The sequence below is a fragment of the Buteo buteo genome, chromosome 3 (genome assembly GCF_964188355.1).
Source record: "Buteo buteo chromosome 3, bButBut1.hap1.1, whole genome shotgun sequence".
Taxonomy (NCBI): domain Eukaryota; kingdom Metazoa; phylum Chordata; class Aves; order Accipitriformes; family Accipitridae; genus Buteo; species Buteo buteo.
Genome location: NC_134173.1, coordinates 69,762,808 through 69,782,140, shown reverse-complemented (window position 1 = coordinate 69,782,140; position 19,333 = coordinate 69,762,808). Strand labels below are relative to the sequence as shown.

The 19,333-nt window shown below is 38.2% G+C and overlaps 1 protein-coding gene across 1 annotated transcript in view; it reads left to right on the top strand.

Moving 5' to 3' along the window:
- Window positions 1–3,503: 3,503 nt before the first annotated feature.
- LOC142029317 (dynein axonemal assembly factor 11-like) overlaps window positions 3,504–19,333 on the top strand; it is a 54,867-nt gene continuing 39,037 nt past the window's right edge. Inside the window, exons 1-5 of the mRNA XM_075023975.1 lie at window positions 3,504–3,724; window positions 5,313–5,403; window positions 6,772–6,946; window positions 7,999–8,211; window positions 8,975–9,144. Coding sequence (XP_074880076.1) covers window positions 5,313–5,403; window positions 6,772–6,946; window positions 7,999–8,211; window positions 8,975–9,144 — 649 coding nt within the window. The 5' untranslated portion in view covers window positions 3,504–3,724. The remainder of the gene's footprint in view (window positions 3,725–5,312; window positions 5,404–6,771; window positions 6,947–7,998; window positions 8,212–8,974; window positions 9,145–19,333) is intronic.

Here is a 19,333-nt window from a genome sequence, read left to right as displayed (position 1 = left end):
TAGAAATGGCCTTTGTTGCCTGTATTGCAGGAGCAATTAAGCTAAAATAATGAATTTGGGAAAAAAAAAAAATCAGGCCTGAAACTAAGAAAGTCTCTGATAGGGTGGAGTGGGATTTCCATCTGATTACATTAAAAATGAATTTGTTCCTCTTTTAAAGCAAATTAATCTTTGTTCATACAGCTGACCTGATAAGGTTATTAAAATTGTATATGATGTGTCAGTTCTGTAAACTGCAATGAAATGCTAACTTTATGCAGGATCAGCCTTCTCTTAAAATTGAAATAAAATATCTGGATTTGTGAGAATTTTTTTTTTAATTACCAGGGTACCTCAAACATTGCTAAGTGGTTGTGCTGTGTAAAGGAATGCACTTAGCTTAAAATGTTATCATTCACAGAGGTGAATTAAAGTGAATCTTAGTTTTCCCTGCAGCAAGACTGCAGGCAGGGAGAGTTTCGTAGACCTTCAGTTTGACCCACTGTGGCTGCTCTGAGGTTCTCATGACCAGTCCTTCCTCTGCTACTTTTCTGAATATTTCAATTAATTTTCAGATATCTCAGAATATTTTTTACTTGTTGAGTATTATATAAACAGCATTAGCAAAGATGGCCTGATTTGATGGTCAGTGAAGCTGGTGGAAAAGCTAAAGGCTGTGAGCTTTCCAGGAGGTTCAAAGAGAGTTACAGAAGCGTCTAATTACTCTCAGTTGCATTCAGTCAATAAGCACTCTACTCCATCCACCATGGCCACTCAATTCACTGTGCCAGGCAAAACACCCTTTCTAAAAATTGTGTGTTTAGTGTAATAGTGCAGTGCATTGAGTTGCAGCGGGTTGCTGAGATGGCAGACTTATGGTGTAATATGGGCTCAAAGCTCATCTCCACACCCACAAAGGAGCACACAGAGACAACAGCGGGAGGGGGAGCCCAAATAATACCCTGCCCCAGCTGCTCCCAGACCAGTCCCAGGAGCCATCAGCCCATCAAAGGCCCGTCTGCACCAGCCCAGAGGAGCACAGGGGCACAAAGGCAGGTGGGAACCCAAATTAAGGATTCAGAGGAAGGGACACTCTGTCTGGAGCCCTCCCAGGGCTGTCCCAGAGGAGTCTCAGCTCCAGTGTCCAGAATGGAAACCCACTCAGATGAGTCAACACCAGAGCACCTTTGGGACTGAAACTTGTCGCTGCCTGGGGACGTGGGACACATTATGGCCGAGGGTGTCTGTAAAGGCAATGCCACTAGTAATGGGCTGCTGAGGACCAGGGGCGTCCTGGCCAGCTCTCTGTGTGTGTGTGATGGTCTGTACCAGCAACTGGAGTGGGGCTGTGGCCATCACATGTCCAGGTGCCAGCAACTGGGAAGACTGGGATCTAGGGGCAGCTACTGGGCTGACTGGGTGTCTGAGCCCAGCTGCTGGAGGGATCCAGCTTCTACAGATGTGTATACATCTGTATATTCTCACTAGTGGACCTCCATCCTGTTCAGCCAGAGAGGTGGGAAGGATGAGGCCATCAGTGCTGTGTGAGTGCTCTGTATGTCTGTCTTTGTTACCTGTGTTGCCAGCTGCGTATGTATGTATATATATGGTGTACACATGTGCTCTGTGTGTGTGCCTACTGGGTATACACGCTCAGGCTTGATGCTGGTGAGACCTCAGGCATGGAGCTGCCCCAGCCTTGCCTCTCCAGGACTGCCAGACCCAGCAAAACATGTTTTCCACTGGCAATATGCTTTCTCCTTTATTCGTAGTGTCAAAAGTAGAGTAAGCCTGGGAGAAGAGTAGAAAGATATGTGGTATTTAGTATTGTAATTTCTCATTTCCTTCCTTTTGTGGGTTGAACCTGTAATATTGCAACAGGCATAAAACTACTGCACAGAAAGCTTGTTGGTGTATTCATTTCCTCAAATTTGAAATCTGACAGTTGAGGTGGTGCTTCGGGTGGGGTGGGCAGTTTCAGGAGCAACAGGGAGGGCAACAAATAAAAGCTGTGTATAAACATTTGTGTGTGTGTATATAAACTATAGGCCAGCACCTACCTATAAAATATTCATTAATGCACAAAGTTTATGCATCAAAAGCTTGTGGAACAGTGAGTTTCAGATATGAATGGCAGTGATTAAAAAAGAAAAAGCCTCTAAGTCTAAATATGATATAGACACAATATATTTTAACTACATAGGCAAACATGAAAGGCCAATGTCATTCAACAAAGCAGCCCAAGCTCAGAATTAACTGCTTCCTGTTGAGAAGAATATGAAAAGAAATCAAAAATACTCCCAAGAAGCAACCCGTTCTGTAAATCAGTGTATGTATAGAAATTCTTTAGTAGGTGACCTAGTTTTAAAGACCATTGGGAATTTATGCCCATTGCCTGTAGACAGAGAGGGTGACCTGGGAAATCCTACTGTGATGAAGCCCATGCACCCATGGAAATAATGTTGGACTAAATTTCCTCATTGGCATAATTCCACTAAATTAAAAAAAGTGATATGAAGAACGAACAGGGGTCTGTGTTTTCATGTTTGAGGAAAAGGACCTAAAAATGTTCGGTTTAGTTTAGCTCCCAAACAGAAGCTCTTCTGTAACATCCTAATTGCCTAATTCCTATTTTTGTTCCCTTTTCTGTGAGGTGAGAATTTTATATTCCTTTGTTATCAGTGGAAGTATTTTTCCTTCTCCATGGAAAAAAAAACCCCTATCATTAAATCAAATCAACCATGTTTTACTAGACTTACGCTTTCTTTTTGTCAGTGATACATACAGACATCAGGAGAGACACTTACTAGCATATTCTATCTATTTGTCTGGAGATGAAGTTTTGCTCCCTAAGATTGTATAATTCTTCAGTGTCAAGCAGCTGATTTGTATTACTTTTGTGTGTAACTGTTCTACAGCCAAATCATTTTGATTGCCAGGACATCGTATTCAGGCTCCATTTCTCTTACATGGATTTGACTTTATTTTTGTGTACTTTAAGGTACGATGAATTGATGCATTACATAGTATGAAACATACAGAGTGGAACAATGAATAGGTTTACAAATGGCTTTATTCCTTTCTCCTTTCAAATGAATTTATCTTAACATTGCATGATATATATTTCCGATAATGTTTTTGACCATAAAATTTAAACAACTCTGAACTCGCACCAGATGAGTCTTCTGTATAACAGTGCTTTTGCAAAATGTTTTGTTACTATACACGGACTTTTTTGGTAGCTGGATCATTTTCCTACATCAAAGCCTGTCAGGCTCACAAGTATTTCAACAAATGGAGTGATTTGGAGTGAAAGTTTTCTGAGTGAGGTAGAAAAGTAAAGCTGAAACAAAAATCCGTGTCACTGTGAGAAAAAGTTCTGTCTTTGTTCTCCATATCATCATTGGAGCAAAGCTTTATAGTGTATCTTCTCTTTCGCAGCAGCCTGCAAGAGCATTCACTGGGCTAATCTTAATCTTCAGTTTGCTCTTCAAAATGCGTGCTTCTGATGTGAGGCTACTTTACAGGAAGCGTGACCTCATTCTGCCTCGGTGCCGCTGATTGCACGGGCTGTTTTCGAAAGGAAACAGGGGACTTGACAGACCTGCCTTTCCGAAGACCCAGCGCTAATCTCTCCCTGGAAGCTGCAGAACGAGCACCCTCCACTTCACGTCTCCGAGGCTCTCGTCTTGGCGATGAGAAGCTTTTCCACGTGCATGTGTTAATAGTGAAATGGATTTTCCAGGTTTGGGAGATTTTACGCACATTTATCTCTTAATGTGTTTGTCAGCTGAGGAATAGCTAAGCTTTGGATTCATTTCTACATGGCTCTTCAGGAAGTTTTGTATTTTTGTGTATGTTGTTATCATTACCTGCAGGGACGAAAGACTAGACCGCTGTTCAAAAATGACTGATATGTGTGAACAAATAAAACTATCTTTGTAGACACTTGTGTTTGGTAGGTACGATAGAATGAAACTGGTTGCCTGGGCTTCAGCTATTTTAACAGTTAGCACTACATTTTGGTACATACTAGTGTAAATATTTAGAATGTAAACATGGACAGGGGATTGCTGGCTACCATTGAGGCCATCAGTGGCTTAAAGATTAATTTGATTTTTGGAGGGACAAGTAATTAAAACTGACTGTTTTGGGCAGTGACTTTTTGTTTATATTACGACATGGGCTTTCAGGTGTTTTGAAATTCAAGGGGGTTGTTGCCTTAAACTTTTTTTTGAATTCTTGACATAAAATATTGCCGTGTTCACCTCAGATTCACTTTTAGTGAGATTTCATAAAGTTGTTGGCCTTTTCTCATGTCATAGTTTAAAGGTTCTGTATTGATGCTCATTTTGTTGATTACATATAAAATACTACTGCTTCATTGTGCAGTGGTGGTTGAGATACTTTGTTTTGGCTTGCTTATATTGTTACTATAGCTTCTCACGCTATTAATAGCCCAGAAATTGGACTGAATATTAAATGAAAGCAGAACACTGTGCAGCACTGTCTACAACATGATGTTTCCATGCTTTCTCCAGCATTGACTGAATTATGATTTTCAAGGACCCTCTTCATTAACGCATGAGACAAAAATTTTCATGATCAAGTGCAGCAAAAAAATCCATTGGACGGCCTGTTCTATGGCTGTTTATAGAATCTTGGTATTATCATTACTTAAAATAGTTTGAAAGCAAATTACAACTGCTTAGTAACTGTTCTTCAAAAGAGAGGAAGTCATTGCCTCCCTAGTAATATATCTGCATATGTACATCTCTCACTTTCTTTTATAAATGTATGTATATATGCATATATATGTATATCTGTTTTACCTTAAATTTTACTTCTGTGGAGGGTGGCAGATAAGCAAGCATCCTGCATAGACGTACATTGCAAATTTATGACACAATTCAAATTATTAATGGAAGGACTGTGTTTTTTTCTGCCACTTTGATCAATATGTGTCAACACTTTCTAATGAAAGAACTACCCATATGTAAACTACTGTTCTGAAAAGTTATTCTTTTTTAGTGGTTGCTACTTCATGTTATCATAACTGAGAAAATTACTTGCAATACAACTGTGTTACGGGTTTCAGTTGCAGGAAAGTTTCACTCTCAGATTATTAAAGAGTTGTAGTAGGTATAATTGATGCTGAGGTATACTTCTGCATCGCTTTTCAAACAAATTTGCTCTAGAATCAATCACTTCTGTCTCAGCGAGAATATATATTATAACTAATAATATATGTTGATGTTACTATCTTACACATCCTAATTTTTAAACAAGACAAAATAAAACATACTTCTGTTTCTTTTTAAACTCTTTTACAGATGATCTGTATTACCTGTAATCCCAGGGTGTATGAAACAGTCCTTTTCAAGATGTATGGAACATCACATGTTGCATCGACACCAGGAGCAAGTAAATTTGTGCACATTCACCAGAGCTTTTGATTAAAAAAAATCTGTTGTGGAGGGGATTTTGTTTGACTGATAAGATTTGGGATTTTGCAGGTTTATATCCAGATCTACAAACCACCTGTCAAGTTCTTCTTGTATTTTCTTTTAGAGTTCGGATGAATTTCTTGGTTTTGACTATAATATTTTTACGCAATTAAAAATCATGATTTTGCCCAAAATAAGTTTTTTCAGAATCTAATTGTGTATGAAGAAAATAGGTCTCCAACATGTCGGCCTATGAAATACACCACCACTCTCACTTTTTGTACAACTTGCTGTGTAGCAATCTGACCCATGCTACTTGATCTCTTCATATGTACCTCCACCAAGTTTCTTCCAGTCATCTCCTCCTCAAGTTGTTTTGTCAGGATTAGAGGATAATTTTCTCATGGTAATGTGAAATGTTGGTTTGTTGGTTTTTTTTCCAAAGTGTAGGAGAAACAGTATGTGTGGGAGTAGGGTAATAGGACAGATTTGTAAAAAACACCCTGGAAGGTTTTACTTCCCTTCTTTGGTGACCCTGCCTGCTCCCAAGGCTCAGTCAGCCTTCACACCCAGGCTGTGACTGACAACTGAGCTCCAAATGAGGATAAACAAGATTACTAAAGTGGAAGCACTGACCTTCATGCCTTTTCTTTGCCTCAGCTCACAACTGAACATAAGGAAAAGAATTCTCTTAGACCTGTCTCCTCTTGTAGGTAAATGATGGGCATTTACTAAGTGTTGTAAGCATGATGCTCTAAAGATTCAGGAGAGGCAAGGTAATATAGGGAAAGATCATATCTTTTCTCTTTTCATGTAATAACAGATATAAATTCTCCCTATGGATAGCCATTCCTCATATTTTGTAAGATTGATTCTGTCAGATGCTGGACATCTGGCAGCACTTTGCAGATGTAAGCCATGGTAATCCAGACAAATCCTATTTCCTTAGTCTCCTGCCACCATATTGTTGTCAAATCTTTGTCACTGTCACTATCCCTATGTCTGTTGTGCTATGTCTGCAATTTTCATCTGAAAAATATATTGTAATGGTAATGGTGGTCATTCCATTCTACTCTGTATCTATGGCCAGTACATGTAATATTTTTGGCATGAAGCAGATTTCTGGGAAAACACTATTAAAATCACTGCAGCTATTACATTTTTGTCCATAATTATTTCTCTCAAGGTTGTAAGCTGTGCAGAGTACAAGTATCTGATTATGATTGGCTCTGATTTTGTGTTGTCCTGGTTGAGGTGAGGTTCCTGTAAACACTATGTCTTTTCCCCATTCTTTCATCTGTTTTGTCTCCTTTAATCTCTCCCTTAATTTCCTTTTCTTTTTTAGCTTCTTTTATGATCTTTTTGATATGCACAAGGTACCTGTCAGTGAAGACTTGTCAACTGTTTGAGCTGTCAGTGGATATGATAAGGACTCCTTCTTACTTGGCTTTTGCCTCTGCAGGTTCAACAGCTTTTAATGGAGAACACAGATGCAGCTTCTCACAACGTATTTTTCCAAGGTATTGAAGAAATTTATGCTTGTTTAATTTTATTTTTATTTTGTTGGAGATTGTGTAAAATGCCTTTTGGGCCACTTAGAATTGTAGTGCTGGTATTAATTTAATGGAATTTAAGAAGTACTACTGTGGAGATTGGAAGCACCGGCTTTGCAAGGTTTGGAGTATCTCTGTTCCACCTACTTTTCCCTCCACTGAAATTATGGTATCCCTCTGTGACATGCCATATGGGATAGCTAAACTGCTACTGAAACCCATGTCAGCCACTGAATCAATCCAGTGTCTTCCTTTCTTTCCATGGATGTTACTGCATGGCCACTTGGAACTCAAAGGTGTTGAGGAGAAAGGACTAACCATAAATCCAATTTTACTTGAGCTAAGTAAAATGTCTACAACATTTAGGTTCTTTCACCTCTGTCACTACTCACTTCTATTTTAAACACCACAGAGTATATTTTTCTGTGCTATATTTCATCTCGAAGTCAATTGTATTTCAGTGCTGGATGAAGTTATCACCATGTGTAGACTTTATCCCATGTTCTTCTAACTGCATGGTATTCTAGAATTTGTAAGAATTAAAAGTCATGTATCCTTAAATCTTCATTAAGTATGGCTAGGTTATAAAAAGTAAGTAAATCCTGCCTGGTTCAGAGGCATGCAGGCTTGTACCATGCAGAGTAACTCAGAAAAGCAAAATACTGGAATACCTCTGATGACTCCAGGTAGGTGTAGATCTGGCAGGGCTGCCTGGCCAAGAGCACTGCCACAGAAATATACCATGCACTCCTGAATGGCTCCATGTGTTCATGAAATGCTCCACCTGGCATGAAGCCCTCCTGTAATCTGAAGCTCTGGAAAGCGTGATGCAGGCACACTCTAGCTGGCTGAAACCCCCTAAGTCTAGAAGTAATATCATCATATCCACATACTTTCAATCTATGTCATTACCAGCCCCCATCAGCTGGTAATGTAAATTCATTGTTAGTATTATTAAATCACGGGTTTGCTCTGTCTAGACATTGACTAAATTAGAGGGTTTCATTTCTCCTTTTCAGTTATGCTTGTGCCTTTTTGGACGATGACCCTGCCTATGAGTGTTGTTCTGCAAATCCTCTGACAGGCTCCCTTTCCACGTGTCGCCGCAGCAGGCGACTGCTTTCTAATGGTTATTACGTTTTGACAGAAGACAGTTTTCTGTCTGATGAAGAGGGCAACATAACACTGACACCATCCCAGACAAGTGTTACATATAAAGAGAATTTAGTTCGGTAAGTGGACTATATGCAGATTTTACTCAATGTTGGGAATTGATCTCTGGACTTATCTGGTGGTATCTGTGTGGCTGTCTACATTTTGCCTGGCATAAGATCAGCACTGCTTCTTAATGGGACCATCTCAGTTGATTTAGTTTAGAGAATGCAGCGACTGAAACAACTTGATTTTCAGTCATGCCTAATCTTGCTACCCAAAAACTCTTCAGTACACAGTTGTTGCTGTAATTGGAGTTGTGTGCAGTAAAGAAAAAGGAGAGCTAAAGCTTATTTTGCCAATGGATTGTTACCGTGATAAGGAATAAGAAAAAAGTGAGTGTGTATATACATATATATATATATCCTGATCCTGGAATTATTCCCTAAGGAAAAATCTCTCTTGATTTCAGAAGAACATCAGTTTAGGAAGGTATATAAAATGTAGTTCAAAAAAGTTGAAGTACAGTGTATTCAGGCTGCACCAAATGGGATATGGTAGGGTGAAACTCATGGCTAGCATGAGACCACTCAAAACAGTATCAGAGCCCAATAACTGTAGTATCATTTGGTATCACAATACCCAGTATCACAACAGCATGCTATATTGGCATGCTGCTAATACATTCCCTGATATTGGTGACATACCCAGGGTCAAGAACAGATCTAGGAACAGCACCCAGAACTTGGTTCTTTCATGTCAGTCCCGCAAGCTTCAGAGCTCTATCCCTGCTCAATAAGAATAATTAACTCTATTCCTTGACAACATGTCTTTTCTTTCTAGCGTATTCAGGCGAAGGAAGAAAATCCGTCGCTCTCTTGCCAGCTTGTTCAATCTCGGTGCCTCCACTTCATGGCTCAGCAGCACCGTCCTCAACAATATGGATTCCTCCCATGTAGATGATCCTTGGCCTGATGGTTGTGATAAACTAGAAGCCAATCAGAGTGATATTGGTAAGCTCTGACCAGGTACCAAGTAGTCAAGCTACAACATTACAGTCTATATTTAGTGGGACTTGGGTATCTCTTTCTATAGGTTTTGCAGGGGTTGTCTGCCAAGGTGTGCAGGTAAAGGATAGATGAACAACAGAATTGTAGGTGGTGAATTGAGCTCCTGGCATTAAAACAGAGTTTGAGTCCACAAAGACCTTTGTGCCAAAAAGTAATTTTTAGACTGAATTTGAATCCAAAGTCATCACCATGGCTGTTTTAATAACTTCATTGTGTTACGCTCTATGCAGCTCTGTCTGTACTCTGCATATTTTCTCCTGCATACATCGAACCTGCCAATTCCCTACCCTTAACAATTTAGAAACTCCCTGTTCCCCCCCCCCTCAAATTCATTAACACAAAGTTTCAAAGATCTTCTTTTGTGTGATCTCAGTTACGTATGCACTTTTTGTAGGCGATTCAGACTTTTCTTCTGAATATAATAGCCATGTGCCACAAAGGCAAACTCCGTCATCTAATGGAGTCTCTCTCACCAAAGACGACAAGTTTCTTCAGCCAGAGAAACCATTTTGTGCTTCAAAATCCTGCTCTCCACTTATGATAAATGCAAATGAAGAGACTTTGAGCAACGCGGGTATGTTACATTCTTATTCTGATATGCCTCATTTTCAGACTGAACTGAAAATAATCATATTAAAAATATTGATATGGCCCCTGGCAGAATAGAATTTATTCCCTTAAACATACATTTTAAATGACTGACTAAAAATAACAAAATTTACTTGTTTATTCCTCCCTGCTCACATCTTTTCCTCTCCTACTTTCAGCGATAAATGGAAAAAGAAAAAGTGAAGGGGAAAATGGAGGAAAGGGCATGGGAACAAAAACTGAAACAGGCAATTATTCAGAAAGGCTTGTTTTCTGAGAGCATGGAGGGCACAGTGTCTCTATGGTCGTGGGGGAAAAAGACTCCTGAGAGACACCCAGAGCATGAAAATTAGGTTTCCGCTTTGAATCACTCTAGGCGAATTCTTTTACAAAGAAACTGAAGAGACTGGCCTCACAGGCTGAAGGTGGTCTTTGCAAACACCTCCTGTCATATATTTACTCTCCTGAAAACTCATGAAAATTATTTTCCTGATTTTTGTTTTAGAATCCAGAACAGTGCGAAATGTCCTTTCTCAGATGGTTGCACTGATGATGTGTTTAACCATTTCAATATGTACAAGGTAATTTTTATTTCTTTTATTTGTTGCTTCTGATATTAATGCTTACTCCATTTCAACTGATGAATAAAACATAAACTAAGGGTCCCATTTTCAAAGTTAGATCTATCTTACTGTGAAAATATATTTTCACATTTTAGTCGATGCAGGCAAATATATGTGCTATATAGATAAGCACAAAAATAAGAAATATGTACACAGATATGAAAACTACTTTGTCAAGTGTGCTTGGACAGGGGTTTTGAAAGGCTGAGAAGAATCCAAATGGATCCATGTTTTTCTAAGTGACCAATATGGGTGTTTCTCTCAGTCTGGGAATGCTGAGGTCTTTCTGGGACATTATCCTCAATAGTTTAAGTAATTTAATGGTTCAAACTGCAGTTCACCTACCAGAGTTCAGAAGGTTCATCTGCAAGAACCTTCTCTCCTCCTCCCACCCAGGCTTCACTTCTGTTAACCCAATATGCATCCCTTGTTTTTTTCTAACCTTTATGGGTATTGTTATGTTCTCAGATATTTTCTGGGAGGATTGTCTGCCACTTTGTTGCTGATAATTTTAGTTTGTAAGTACAGACTTCCTTTATACTCAACACACAATATTTTATTAAGTCACATCTAAGGACCAAAATCCATCCTTGGATGTACATCCACAGCTCTTATTGATGCTGATAAGAGCAATGTGTGGGCATATGGGGACAGAATGTAACCTTCAATCAGTTACAGGATTTTGCATTTAAATTTCACAGTTCTTTTGTCCCAAGATGCTGCTGTGTCATCTTTCTTCAGTCTTGACACATCTTTCAAAACAACTAAGTTTTGGTAAGTGGCTCCAGTGTCATGTGATGAATAGAAGAATTTAAAAATTTTATACTAGGAAGAGGAAGGAGAGATTCCTTCTCTTGTTTTCATGCCAAAAGATAGAAGGCATGATCTGATGTTATTGATGGAGGATTTGGCTTTTCCCGTTACTGATCTATATGCATAGAAACTTTCTGTTTATTTCGAAAAACTGCCTTTTCATAATGTGCAATATATATATTGTAACACCTATTTGTTAGCAGAAAAGGAAGATAAACCTAATATGCCATAGAATGAAGATGCAGAGACAGAACAAGGAGTAACTTATTATGAAACCAGAGGGGTGCTTTTAAGCCTTGCACTGAAGTCCACTCTGAGGCCACCAAACCAAGCCTTTATTTTTGACCGGAAAAAAGAAAAACATCTAACTATGCTGCTAGCCACATCACCACCTTCCAAGGACTGCAGAATTGATGTGACTTGGCCCCACTAACCCAATGCACTGTTAGGTTCAGGACAGAGCTTTGCCTTTGGCTTGTACTGTAGTCTGATAAATGTGTTGGAAAGAAGTATTAAATCAGTCTGAGGAGTTGATTTAAGGTGCTGATGTTGCTGTTTCAGATTGCTTTATTTCAAAGTTTTGCACAGAGCTGTAGCTTCTAAATCCTTATGGAGAAAAAGACTTACACATATAGAAGGTCAAATAATATCTTTAGAGCAAGATTATACATAGGCCTTCATGCTGAAAGCATGTATGTATAGGCTGGATTTATGAAATACTGTTCTTTTGCATTTTACACAGCAGAAAATTCTTCTAAGTGTGTAAAAACTAAAAATCTGCTAAGAATAAAAACATTTGGGCTTATCTGAATTTTTACATGGTGAAAGTGAAGCTCAAAAGGATATTGTTTGTTCTGAAACTGTGTCAGGGTTCAGGAGTTCAATGTATCCCAAGGGCAACGAGACAATCTGGCAGACCTCTTAGCCTTTGAATTGGGTATATTGGAAGTTAGAAACAACAAGGCACAACCTGGAGAGCCGCATTGCAATGATAGTCTGAGATTTTGAGCATCCAAGGGTCTTAGCACAACACCTTGGGTACTCAAGGATGGTATGATACACTTTGTCACTATGCCATTATTCTCAGTAAAATCAAGGCCACAAGGTTAGGACTAGTATGTTGCAAGTGCATGCTCCAAAGTACTGCTTTCTGACTTCCTGAATAGTTTAGCCCTGAGTCATAAACAAAGCCATCTCTTCACAAGAGGAAGACAAATACACTCTGAGATCTTTTCAGTCACTGGTATATAGAGAATACCTCTTTTATGCTCATCACAGGTGAGAAGTTACGTGCTCAAACAAGTAGTCCTACAGCTTAACTAAATTTGGCAAATCAGAGCCTACAAATATAACAAACTGTGGTTTAAATCAAGACATACAAATATGTATGCTTTTTTTCTTTTCCCCCAGGAAATAGTTGGAAAGAAAGAATAATTGGTGAGTATATGTCTAAGTTTAGAAAGAATTCCTTACATTTTGGGGTGAGCCCTATTACAAAAGAGCGTTAAAGCATGCCAGAAAGGTTCCCTGGACTTTTCATTAAAATAAGGTTTAGCTGCGGTACCCTTGCCAGTTTCCACTGCCAATTACTCCACTTTGTTGTCTAAAACTCCTTTTTCATTTTATTTGGATCAAAAATTATTTTATTGTTTAACAACAGTTGCTAAATAGTGTAAGCTGTTAAACAGCTGCTGAGCTTCAGCCCAGAGAAAACATGTTTTTCAGTAATGGGCAAAGCAAGTCTTTCTTTTTCCAAGTTTAAACTGAATAGTAGGGCCAGGTGCTGTACTGCTCTAACTTGGTACCATTCCACTGAAGGAGTGAAGCAGCATCAACATGTATCAGTCCAGAATATGTGGAAAACACAGATTCTTCTTTTCCCTATTCTTTTTCAGTCAAGCCTTATCCTCAGTCTCTAGTTTCTGTTTATCTAAAGATTTCTAAGTCTTGGTGCAGCTCAGAACCCTTAAAACCACAGCACTGATTTATTTGTACTTGGAGCTGCCCATCCCAGTCCTGGTTCCATTATTTCCTTTATGTCCTTACTTTGAAAAGATAAAAATTAAAAGAAGGAACTAAGTGGAGCTGTGCCCAGGTTTGTGTTCCTTATAGCATGAATGAAACAGCAATGTTCATCAGTTCGCTGGATGAGTGTAGTTCAGCTTCTGAGATCTGAAGGCATCTGCACAGCTGCAGACGCAACCTGGAAAAGCTTTCAGTCAGCTCTCAGAAAGAGGATGTTCATCCTGAGAACATAGCATTTTAGAATGGTATGCAGGCATTTGATCACTTTGCAGACTTACTAAAGCCTATGATGAAAAATACATCTTACTCATCCAGTGTGCTAAGCAGTGGACACTAGACATGGCACTTAAGTCAGTGGAACTGTTTATGTAAGGGCTGCCACATCAGAGCTTAAAAGCTGACTCTGATTTTGAAAGCCACTATCAATATTCACCAAAGCAGCTACTACAGGATGGAGTGGAGAACTTGGGACTTGTTGCCTAGCAGGAAGAAACTAAATACAGACTGGCACAGGTTACTGCGAGGCAGGACCTCCAGCATTTCAAAACAAGCTTGTCTCTTGCCTTTCATAAAAACTTAAAAGCAGCGTAGTTACTTCTGTGTATTTCAAAATGAGTTTTCATTTTTCTTCCTCCTCAAATTTGTTTTCCTCAGCTTTTCAGCATCAAACTACTGGATACCTCCTTATGGCCATCATTACACATGCGCCTGTGGAAAAAAATAACAGCAGTGTTAGTATTCTTCCTTCAAAATACAATTCATTTTAGCTTTATTTTTATTCTGGTCAAACTGTGAGTGAGGCCATACTTCTTGGTGACTATCTGAAAGCAGTTGTGTGAAACAATTGCTGTACCTCTAGTCTGCCAATGAGGTCCTATGTAGGCATGGGGTCCTACAAGCATTTTGATAACAAACTGATGGTAAAAAGTGTTTTGTAATCCCCACTAAATCAGTTTTTAATAAAAAACTCAATGTCTTCCCATATTTTAGATATTAATTTATTGTAACAACATGCTGTCAAAGATAATGGATATGGATAGTGGCTGAGTACTTGTAGCAATGTATTTCAGAAGCTTTACTGTATCACTTGTGTGCACTGCCTTTTGGCCTTTATGCTGAGCATTAAGAAAAGAGAAAAAACGAAGACAGAAATACTACTGGAAGGGAAGCACTCTTCAGAAAACCAGGAATCAGGATGTGGAGAAGCAGCGACGAATCTGAAGTACCTGGATTCATGTACAAAAGTACAAGACCTGCAGGTATTAACTTCACTTTGGAAACAGTGAGCCCTATTTTTCAGCTTGGATCTTTGCTACAACAGAGACTAAACTACACATAAAAACCTGTGGGTAACCACAAACTGTTATCTTGTGACTCCAAGCTTTTAATAATCTGCTTCTTAAAATATCTCCCTGTATGCCAGTTTAGCTAGGACAGCATGGATTTCATCTTCCCATGCAACAAAATGATGATAATGTGTGAGGATGGTATTGCCCACCAAATCATTCGTAACTACTGCTGCTTCTATTCTGCTTGTCCCCTGGTGTTGCTAAAAGCAATGCTAGCGCAGCCCCAGCTGGTAAATCAGACATGAAATGCTGCCTGTGGAAGGGCTAGGTCTGCGGATGGAGTACAATCAGCTGGTAGGCATAATGACAGGGATTTGAAAACTGCAGCAAAAGAGCACAAATGAAAGGTTCTGGTGGAAGAAAGAATCAACAAAACTGAAACACCACTGTCTGTCCAACTCTGCATCTAAGCTAAGCTCAAGCAGGTTATAGCTGTATTTCTAGCTTCAAAAATCCCAACAAGTGATGCAATGAGGAAAAGGGTACTTGAAATTAAGTTAAAATGTACATTTCTCTTTCAAAGGGTAAATATATGCTGGTTGTATTTTGAAGATAAGCATCAATAGCTCAGCATTAAGAGCTCAAAGAGGGAAATGTCACCCAAATTCCCAATTTTGCATAAAAATTTACTTTTGCCCAGTGCATTAAATTGACTTTAGATGAAGACAGACCATCTGATGTAATAAGACCAGGTTTTATAGTTTCAATAAATGGTGACAATAGAATGTTCTTCTTCATAAAATTGATGTATTATGTAACTATAATAGTAGTTATAATACTCATCCTTATATATACTTGTAGCTAATACACTTGAATAATTTTGTCAGTATTAAATAATTCTGCTTCTATTTACTTTAACTATGGCGACAACTGAGACTAAATACCATTGTGTAATACCTATAAATATTTTGTGTTACCTACTTCATTGCAAGTTATAACAGGTCCTTTACTAAATGCACTAGCTAAAGGATTATAAAAATCTTTAGTGTTAAATAATCTCCTAGAAGAATAACCTGGAAAATGAAATTCTATACTGAGGGAGAAGTCTAAGACTGCAATTACCCTGCAGTCATCAAAGCGATTATGCTGAAAACTAGAAAAACCTGAGTTCATTGTAAACTAGTTAGTTCACAGTAAACTAGTGAAGAAAAAGTTGATTCAGCTTGCCAAAAATTTTGTCTAAAATGAATTCCTATAATCTGTCTGAATAAATATAAACTGTAAATTAGAATTGTTCTGATCTGGAGACAGGTAAGTTCTGGGACAATTTGACAATTCGAGTTCAAGGGCTAAAAATAAGATGCTTGGGATCTCTTAAGATCTGCCTTCTGTGATATTCATTAATGTTGAATTAACAAAGTTCTATTCAGGTACCAGAATGGTTGGCTTTGGCAGTTGCCTTCCATATATTCCAATGGACATAACAGCAAACCTTGTATTGTTTCTTTGAAAAGAGGCACAATAGTATGTTCGATTCTGTTGGATTAAAAATTGAAGTCAGAATCTGTCTGATGAAAAACTGAAGAAAACACATTCTAACCTGCATGTTTAAATCCAGACATTCAGAGGTAATTAGCCTTTGCAGCTTCTGTTAACCAGAGTGTCAAGCCTAGGATAATTGTGAAATGTAACTGTAGCAAAGTAAAACCACTTGTTGATTAATGATTAACTGACACATCTACAGAGAGGACAACAGAATCACTGTCCCCAGTGATTAAATTCTTACTCCAGTTTAGTATAGCACCTTATTTAGAAAAAGAGAATCAAAGAAGAATTTCGAGGTACAGATTTATAAGCCCCTGTGCATTATCTCATACCTTTCGTTATTTTTTTTTTTTTAATCATTACACCTTGTCTTATACTCTCTTATTTCTTGCTGTGTTCAGCTGAATTTCAGGGTCATTCTTGAGAATATATCACATAGTGCTTAATAGTGTGAATGTTCGTGTTGAAGGGAACAGTAGTAAGCATGACGATAATATTTATGGCATCCCTTAGCTTATAATGTTCCTAGTCTGCGAGCAAGTCTGTTTTGTATTTATCCTGAAAGCATTACTCATAGAAGTCAAACCATAAAAGATTAACATTTTTTAGTTCAATGATATGGAGTAAACCACACTGGTACAGAATACAGGTGTGGTCATTTAGTCCAGTTCTGCAGAATCTGCTACTTGGTGTATTTTTTTGTAAATTAGCTGCAGTGTTTTGTAAACATCTTCGTATATTTTAATACACACTGAGCAAAACTCCTTACATTTTAATATTTTATATTATACCTTATGTACAGTTTTTCATGCTGCTTTCCCCCCCCCCCAATTATCCCTGGCATTTACATATCAGTAAAGTTGTTCCTGTTTGCATTTCTTCCTGAATTTGAGGGTGTTGCCAATAATGAAGCTGATTATTGGGAATTACATATATTCCAATGAATTTGTTATTTGTGAGCTTATGTCCTCCTCATTGGGAGAGGATTTATTGGTACTTTGGAGTGAACATGAAAGCCTCATTTTGTTACAGTTACTAAGTAACTGTTACCACCACAGAATTTAATAATAATAATAATGATAGTAACAACAACAACAAAACCAATAAAAACAATTTAATAGGAAATAAATAGAAAGACATATAGACAGAGAAAGACTCTGAGTAGGTATCAATCAGCTGATTTCCACCAGCTAAGACTCTGACCTGCAGCATTTTAACAGCTAAGATTTGTCCATGGACATCAATTTGCTAGGGCTGTAGCACCTTACCTGAGTATATACGGATGGAGTGAACGCATATTCAAAATACTTCTGATGCACTGTAATAATAATGCTATAAATCTTATTTTTGTCATGACATAGAAATACATTTTATATTGCATTGTTTTACACATTTAACAAATAAACTCACAGTGTATTAAAGCAGTCAAGTGAATATCTTCAGGGAAGGCATTCCAGATGGAACCCTTTTTCTTCTTTCTCAACTCCATTCTCCTGTTTGTAATGTGGCTTATTACATTATCTCTGTCATGTACACTGATTGCTTCATTCTAAGAATTCGGGTTTGTGCTGCTTGAAGCTCTTAGTACATAATTTGAGTGAAAAATAAGTGCATGAAAATAATGAACACAATAAGGTCAATGTGTATATATCTATAAAATTTAGAATTGCATTTGAAAATAAATTAATGAAAAAGTCTCTTGAGAAGTTGTACAACACTACCTGCAGGTTACATCAAATTTTGTATATGTATATTGTGTTGCTGTTGTAAAGGCTGCAAACATTTTGTTGCATGAAGCATATTGTAAGAGCAGCTCACACATAGGCCTCCATGCTGCAAGCATGTGTGTATGTGCTGGATTTATGAATTATCATTCTTTCGCTTTTTACACAGCAGAAAATTCTTCTAAGTGTGTAAAAACTAAAAATCTGCTAAGAATAAAACCATTTGGGCTTATCTGAATTTTTACATGGTGAAAGTGAAGTTCAAAAGGATATTGTTTGTTTCTGAAACTGTGTCAGGGTTCAGGAGTTCAATGTATCCCAAGGGCAACAAGATTATCTGGCAGACCTCTTAGCCTTTGAATTGAGTATATTGGAAGTTAGAAACAACAAGGCACAACCTGGAGAGCCGCATTGCAATGATAGTCTGAGTTTTGAGCATCCAAGGGTCTTAGCACAACACCTTGGGTACTCAAGAATGGTATGATACACTTTGTCACTATGCCATTATTCTCAATAAAATCAAGGCCATGGATTATAAGCCTCATTCCGAAGAGCCTGCAGTTTTAAGAAGGGTGAGAAACCAGTGTGATTATCCCACTTCAACATCTAGCATTGCCCCATGTGTGCTAGGCCACCAGGTTAGGACTAGTATGTTGCAAGTGCATGCTCCAAAGTACTGCTTTCTGACTACCTGAATAGTTTAGCCCTGAGTCATAAACAAAGCCATCCCTTCACAAGAGGAAGACAAACACACTCTGAGATCTTTTCAGTCACTGGTATACAGAGAATACCTCTTTTATGCTCATCACAGGTGAGAAGTTACCTGCTCAAACAAGTAGTCCTACAGCTTAACTAAATTTGGCAAATCAGAGCCTACAAATATACTCATTGTAACAAACTGTGGTTTAAATCAAGACATACAGGTACAAGACTTCGGAGTGAAGTTGAGCCTGGGAAGAAGGGAGGGGTGGAGAGAAGGTGTTTTGAGGTTTGGTCTTATTTTTCATTATCCTACTCTGTTTAATTGGTAAAAAATTAAATTAATTTCCCCAAGTTGAGTCTGTTTTGCCTGTGACGTCAATTGGTGAATGACCTCCCTGTCCTTATCTTGACCTATAAGCTTTTTATTGTATTTTCCCCCCCATCCTGTTGAGGAGGGGGAGTGAGAGAGCGGCTGGGTGGGCACCTGGCAGCTAGCCAAGGTCAACTCACCACACCTTAGTATATGGCAGTTTAATTAATTGCAGATTTTATTTTTCTTTCATCAGATCTATCATATAGAATCTCTGCAAAATGGATGGAAAACCCTTATGTTTTTCACATAACAATATAATATAAGTATTTCTGTGCAATACAATGTAGACTTGCATAGCATTTAAAATACTGGACACAACAAGAACACGACTGTTTTTTTCTTCTTGAAATTGATTACTTGATTATGAACTATGCTTTGAAGTAAAAAATTAATAGTCCTAGGAAAAGGTGCAGCTATAAAGTCATTATTTGATGGGGCCTGCAACTTAAT